General features: G+C 44.5%; 1 protein-coding gene across 1 annotated transcript in view; it reads right to left on the bottom strand.

The window, feature by feature from the left end:
- pax2b (paired box 2b) overlaps window positions 1-7,500 on the bottom strand; it is a 44,963-nt gene that overhangs the window by 17,126 nt on the left and 20,337 nt on the right. The window contains exon 6 of the mRNA XM_052113005.1: window positions 4,913-5,088. Within this exon, the coding sequence (XP_051968965.1) occupies window positions 4,913-5,088 (176 nt within the window). The remainder of the gene's footprint in view (window positions 1-4,912; window positions 5,089-7,500) is intronic.

Here is a 7,500-nt window from a genome sequence, read left to right as displayed (position 1 = left end):
TAAGATTTATGATTTTTACAACCCCCTTCCTTCATCACAGACCTGCTCCTCAGACCGTGTCAGCAGATGGGGGGTGGGATTTCTTTTTAAATAACCCTTTTGTTGTTTAATGAGATTAGACTTCCGGCGTCTGTGTGTTTAGAATGTCTGTCCACGGTAAATGTGTGTGTGTGTGTGTGTGTGTGTGTGTGTGTGTGTGTGTGTGTGTGTGTGTCGCAAGGAAGGCCCCTGACCTCAGTCATGTCTGTCTCTATCACAGATAAACTCTAATTGTGGGCTACAACTGTTTGTGGCGGCCCTGCCTGATGTTGTGCTCTTTTTGGAGGAGTCTGTGGAGCAGAACAGGGCTTTTCTCATGCAGATGGGGGGATGTGTGAAAAGGATGAGCAGAAGTGTGGGAGGAGAGCCCATCACATTTAACATCACCAGAATGCCCTTTTAATGCCCTGAAACACCGCCAAGACACTCTGTTCCAAATCCTAGTGAGCTGCCTACCAAGGCTGCTCCTTCTTAGGTGACATATCTCCTTTGTGACAAATTCTGTGAAAGAAATTTGTCCAAGATGGTGGACAAAAACGTCTCAATAAAAAGGAAATCTAATAGATAATAATTTAATAGATAAAATATCTAAAAAGGTACTATTATATGTCATATTTGTTTGTGTTGCATATATTTATGGTTACTAGAGCATTGCATATTAGCATTGAACACTAATGTCAACATTAAAGATAATTCGCATCCCATTTTACGAATGGGTTGCGAATGCGAGTGTGAGTGTGAGTGCGAATGCGAATTGAAGTGCGAGTGCGAATGCGAGTGCGAGTGTGAACGCGAATGCGAATATGAGTTTGAATGCGAGTGCGAGTGCAAAAACGAATATGAGTGCGAGTTCGAATGCGAGTGTGAATGCGAATGCAAGTGTGAGTGCGAATGCGAGTGCGAATGCGAGTGTGAGTGTGAATGCGAGTGTGAGTGTGACTGCGAGTGCGATTGTGAATGCGAATGCGAGTGTGATTGTGAATGCGAGAGCGAGTGTGATTGTGAATGCGAATGCGAGTGTGAGTGTGACTGCGAGTGTGATTGTGAATGCGAATGCGAGTGTGATTGTGAATGCGAATGCGAGTGTGAGTGCGAATGCGAGTGTGAATGCGAATGCAAGTGTGATTGTGAATGCGAGTGTGAGTGTGATTGTGATTGTGAATGCGAGTGTGAGTACGAGTGTGAATGCGAGTGCGAGTGTGAATGCAAATGCGAGTGTGAATGCAAATGCAAGTGTGAGTGTGAATGTGAGTGTGAATGCGAATGCAAGTGGGAGTGCGAATGCAAGTGTGAGTGCGAATGCGAGTGCGAATTTAAATGCAAGTGCGAGTGCGAATGCGAGTGCGAGTGTGAACGCGAATGCGAATATGAGTTTGAATGCGAGTGCGAGTGCAAAAACGAATATGAGTGCGAGTTCGAATGCGAGTGTGAATGCGAATGCAAGTGTGAGTGCGAATCGCGAGTCGCGAATGCGAGTGTGAGTGTGAATGCGAAGTGTGAGTGTGACTGCGAAGTCGCGATTGTGAATGCGAATCGCGAGTGTGATTGTGAATCGCGAGAGCGAGTGTGATTGTGAATGCGAATGCGAGTGTGAGTGTGACTGCGAAGTGTGATTGTGAATGCGAATGCGAGTGTGATTGTGAATGCGAATGCGAGTGTGAGTGCGAATGCGAGTGTGAATGCGAATGCAAGTGTGATTGTGATTGTGAATGCGAATGCGAGTGCGAATGCGAGTGTGAGTGCGAATGCGAGTGTGAATGCGAATGCAAGTGTGATTGTGAATGCGAGTGTGAGTGTGATTGTGATTGTGAATGCGAGTGTGAGTACGAGTGTGAATGCGAGTGCGAGTGTGAATGCAAATGCGAGTGTGAATGCAAATGCAAGTGTGAGTGTGAATGTGAGTGTGAATGCGAATGCAAGTGGGAGTGCGAATGCAAGTGTGAGTGCGAATGCGAGTGCGAATTTAAATGCAAGTGTGAGTGTGAATGCGAATGCGAGTGTGAGTGTGACTGTGATTGTGATTGTGAATGCGAGTGTGAGTGCGAGTGTGAATGCAAGTGTGAGTGTGAATGTGATTGTGATTGTGAATGCGAGTGTGAGTGTGAATGCCAATGCGAGTGTGAGTGTGAGTGTGACTGTGAGTGTGACTGTGAGTGTGATTGTGATTGTGAATGCGAGTGTGAGTGCGAGTGTGAATGCGAGTGCGAGTGTGAATGCGAATGCAAGTGTGAGTGCGAATGTGAGTGTGAATGCGAATGCAAGTGTGAGTGTGAATGCGAGTGCGAGTGTGAGTGTGACTGCGAGTGTGATTGTGAATGTGATTGCAAGTTCGAGTGCGAACGCGAGTGCGAATACGAGTTTGAATGCGAGTGCGAGTGCAAAAACGAATACGAGTGCAAGTTGGAATGCGAGTTCGAATGCGAGTGTGAGTGCGAATGCGAGTGTGAGTGCGAATGCAAGTGTGAGTGTGACTGCGAGTGTGATTGTGATTGTGAATGTGAATGCGAGTGTGAGTGCGAGTGTGAATGCGAATGTGAATGCGAGTGTGAATGTGAATGCGAGTGTGACTGCGAGTGTGATTGTGATTGTGAATGCGATTGCAAGTTCGAGTGCGAACGAGAGTGCGAATACGAGTTTGAATGCGAGTGCGAGTGCAAAAACGAATACGAGTGCAAGTTCGAATGCGAGTTCGAATGCGAGTGTGAGTGCGAATGCGAGTGTGAGTGCGAATGCAAGTGTGAGTGTGACTGCGAGTGTGATTGTGATTGTGAATGTGAATGCGAGTGTGAGTGCGAGTGTGAATGCGAATGTGAATGCGAATGCGAGTGTGAATGTGAATGCGAGTGTGACTGCGAGTGTGATTGTGAATGCGATTGCAAGTTCGAGTGCGAACGCGAGTGCGAATACGAGTTTGAATGCGAGTGCGAGTGCAAAAACGAATACGAGTGCAAGTTCGAATGCGAGTGTGAGTGCGAATGCGAGTGTGAGTGCGAATGCAAGTGTGAGTGTGACTGCGAGTGTGATTGTGATTGTGAATGTGAATGCGAGTGTGAGTGCGAGTGTGAATGCGAATGTGAATGCGAATGCGAGTGTGAATGCGAGTGTGATTGTGATTGTGAATGCGAGTGCAAGTTCGAGTGTGAACGCGAGTGCGAATACGAGTTTGAATGTGAGTGCGAGTGCAAAAACGAATACGAGTGCAAGTTCGAATGCGAGTTCGAATGCGAGTGCGAATGCGAGTGTGAGTGCAATTGCGAATGCGAGTGCGAATACGAGTTTGAATGCGAGTGCGAGTGCAAAAACGAATACGAGTGCAAGTTCGAATGCGAGTTCGAATGCGAGTGCGAGTGCGAATGCGAGTGTGAGTGTGACTACGAGTGTGATTGTGATTGTGATTGTGAATGCGAATGCGAGTGTGAGTGCGAGTGTGAGTGCGAGTGTGAATGCGAGTGTGAATGCGAATGCGAGTGTTTGTGCGAATGCGAGTGTTAGTGCGAATGCGAGTGCGAGTGCGAGTGTGAATGGGTGAACGAAATGCAGTGTAAAGCTCTTTGGTAACCTCTAAGGTTAAAAAAGGCACTATATAAGTGCAGACCATTTACCATGGGAAATGTGGGCGTGGCCTAAAGCTTTCCAAATCAGTAATTTATAAGGTCCTATTTCAGGTAAGTCTATTTATGCCGCTCACTCGGTGTTGAACCAGAGCCATTAACTAATAGCCCGACAGAAAGAGAGACAAAAATAGAACCGTGGTCTGGTTTTGGGATAGAGGGGGAAAAGAATGAAGGGAAAATAGTCTGATTAATATTACTTTAAATTAAATCTGATTTTTCTAGATCGTCTGTTCCCCCATTGTTTTTCCCTTTAAAGGCTCTGTGCGTTTCCTTCGTCTTTTCTCCCCCTTTTTAAAACCCTCTTTGACAGCCTTTGTGATTGCGAGTCATTTCCAATTCATTTCGGTATTGATCTTGCAGTTAAAATCAGTTTTGTAATTAGCAGCAAATTAGGCCTTCCACTGGAGGTGAGTGCTGTCGGCCTGATTAATCGCTGGAGTAATGTCTCCCGATCGCACCCAAATTAAAATGAACTCAATTAGGCCGTTCCATTTGCATGGCGCCGACTCGTTCGTTCGGGGGAGAGAAATGAATCGTCACTTGTTGTTTAATAGTCGAATTAATGTAAATAAAGGTTATCCGTTATAATAAATCCAACACTTTTAATAAGAAACTGTACATAGAGAGTTTCATATGCTTGTGTGTGTGTGTGTGTGTGTGTGTGTGTGTGTGTGTGTGTGTGTGTGTGTGTGTGTGTGTGTGTGTGTGTGTGTGTGTGTGTGTGTGTGTGTGTGTGTGAATTATTAACATTGTTTCATAGCAACAGAATGAGAGGCTCAGACGTAACATTACAGGAAATTACATTGTTTCTCATCTGCTCGTGTTGACTCTCTGGGCGGTGATTTGGTGTGGCTCAGAGGAAAGTGGGTGGTTTCTCATCTTTTGTTGTTTTTCAATAAATGCATTTTTATTTCCAGCACAAAATCAATAAACGTAGGGAGTTCTGTTCTTTGATCCTCATTGCATCATACAGCAACCCTGGCAATTAATGTTTACGTCCAATAAACTCACAGACATAAACAGAAAACCACAAGCACCATTGGAAGCAACTCTTAAATCATACCTAGTATAGTACCATCTAAAAAATGTAAGCATGTCCCATATTAATACCATGGTCATTTTTTGGCACCTTGGAGTACAATGTGCATAAATGTCATGTGGTAAATCAAAGTACCATGGTAGTACCATCTGATATCATCATTGAAAGGGTAAATACACATAGATATTCATATATTTCCCATATGCAGCCATGCACTTACCTGCTCTGGTTTGATGTGATCTGAACTGGGAAAGACGTCAGGGAAAGTTGGCCTCTCGAACACCCGGTCCAAGGCTTCTAACTGCTGCTGGGTGAAGGCATCCGCTCGTAGGTGTTTTCTCAGGCTCTCCACGCTGCCTTGCGAATCACTGCTCTGTGCAGAACCCTCCGAACCATCTACCGACAGAGAAAAGAGCATTCTAGACCCTTCTGTGCTGTTTGTGGGGAGAAAGCAACGTTGCAGAACATCTATAGGATCTTCTGAGCCAAACGAGAGTGAGGTTAACATTCCTAGCGAACCCCCTTTGAGATTGTTAGATCGACGATTGAGAGAAAACGGTTTGTTCTGAAGGAAGAGGATCAGGGTTGGAGTCTTCAGACCATAAACATTGCATTGGTCTGGGTCTAGGTCTAGGCTTTGATTACTTTGCGTCTTGGTCTAGATTTGGGCCTCATTATTTTCAATCTTGGTCTGGATTTGGGTCTTGGCTTACCAGATATGGTCTGCGGTTATATAGCGCCTTTTTCAACCTTAGCAGTTACCAAAGCGCTTTACACCGTGTCCCATTCACCCAATCAAACACACACTCGCTAGCCGGACATTGGGAGCAACTTGGGGTTCAGTGTCTTGCCAAAGGCTTGTGGAGTCGGCATGTGGAGTCGTGTGGGCCGGGAATCGAACCGCCAACCCTGAGATTAGTGGCCGACCCAGTAATAGTGATGTCTGATTCACAAATAAATAGTTGTAATCAATGAGAGGAACTCCGGAAAACATGTGTCGTGTAGGGGTGGGCAAGACTACTTAATTTCGCCGATATCAGTACTGACAAAATGGGTCATTTCAACCACTTAACATTGTATTTAAAAGCCTTTATTGTTTAAATCTATAGGCCTAAACTGTTGAAATGATCAGAGATTAATTTTAATTGCTAATCATTAATTAACAATGATATTATCAAGCTTTTAACAGATATTACATTTTACATAAAAATTCTAATTAAATACATTTAAAAACAAAACTATATCAAATGTAAAAGTCTCATTAAAAGTTGAAATTCTTGAAAGAAATGTTGCCATAAGATGTTTGGAATAATCGTATAATTATAATTTTTTTAAATAGTACGAATATTTTAAAAACTTTTTTTTCCATCAAATCAAAAAAAATAATATAATTAAATAATTAAATAAATTAGTTTACATTTTTGTTTTAAATAAATATATTTTATCAAATGAGCACATCTGCAACTGCTTTTGTCTTGCAGCATTTCTGTGCATTAATGCAGCGTTCCATTAAACTCCATTAAACTGGAATTTCCAATGGAATGCCCCTTGAAGTCAGACTTCCAACTTGGAAACTCACGCGGAAAGCTTCAACTCCAATTCCTCCAAGATGCATGTGTGTGACATCACACAAACATTTCGGCACCCTGGGAGATATAATGTTAATGATAAAGTATCGATCAGTGAGTCAAAGTGCCTACAGTACGTTATATTAAAGCTTGTTTAACAAGCGACAGGTGTATAAACATGGTCAATGATGCTCTTTAAATGAAGCACAAATGCTAGCGTTGCAGCATTGTTTATCTATTGGGTTGCTACCCATTCACACACCAATGGTGGCAGAGCTGCCATGTAAGGTGCTAGCCTGCCATTGGGAGCAACTTGGGGTTCAGTGTCTTGCCCAAGGACACTTCAGCATGTGGAGTCATGTGGGCCGGGAATCGAACCGCCAACCCAGCGATTGGCAGCCGACCCGCTCTACCACCTGAGCAACTGCATGAGGCTATAGAGCAGAAATAAGAAATCAGCCAATAAAGGCTTGATAAATACTTTATAATGCCAAACAAGTCCGTAACTAGACACTTACAAGTGTAATTATTGACTGAGGCGCATAGTGCGTAAAAGTCTCCAACGCTCTGCTGACTAACCGCAGAGTTCCAGACCTCCTCTGGCATTAACATCAGCACAGAAACTGTGCACCGGGAGCTTCATGGCATGGGTTTCCATGGTCGAGTAGCTGTATGCAAGCCTTACATCACCAAGCACAATGCCAAGTGTCGGATGGAGTGGTGTAAAGCACGCTGCCACTGGACTATGGACCGGTGGAAACGTGTTCTGTGGAGTGACGAATCACGCTTCTCTATCAGGTTTGGCGAATGCCAGGAGAACGTTTCCTGCCTGACTGCATTGTGCCAACTGTGAAGTTTGGTGGAGGCGGGATAATGCTATGGGGTTGTTTTTCTGGGGTTGGCCTAGACCATTTAGTTCCACTGAAGGGAAATGTTAATGCCTCCGCTTACCAAGACGTTTTGGAAAATTCTACGCTTCCAACTTTGTGGAAACAGTTTGGGAAAGGCCCTTTTCGGTTCCAGCATGACGGTGCCCCAGTGCGACAAAGCAAGGTCCATAAACGCATGGTTGGATGAGTTTGGTGTGGAAGAACTTGACTGGCCCGCACAGAGCCCTGACCTCAACCCTATCGAACACGTTTGGGATGAACTAGAACGGAGATTGCCAGCCAGGCCCTCTCGTCCAACATCAGTGTCGGACCTCACAAATGTACTTCTGGAAGAATGGGCAAAAATTCCA

The sequence above is a fragment of the Xyrauchen texanus genome, chromosome 40 (assembly GCF_025860055.1).
Source record: "Xyrauchen texanus isolate HMW12.3.18 chromosome 40, RBS_HiC_50CHRs, whole genome shotgun sequence".
NCBI lineage: Eukaryota > Metazoa > Chordata > Actinopteri > Cypriniformes > Catostomidae > Xyrauchen > Xyrauchen texanus.
Note: the sequence above shows the minus strand (reverse complement) of the source record. Positions and strands in the feature narration are given on the sequence as shown.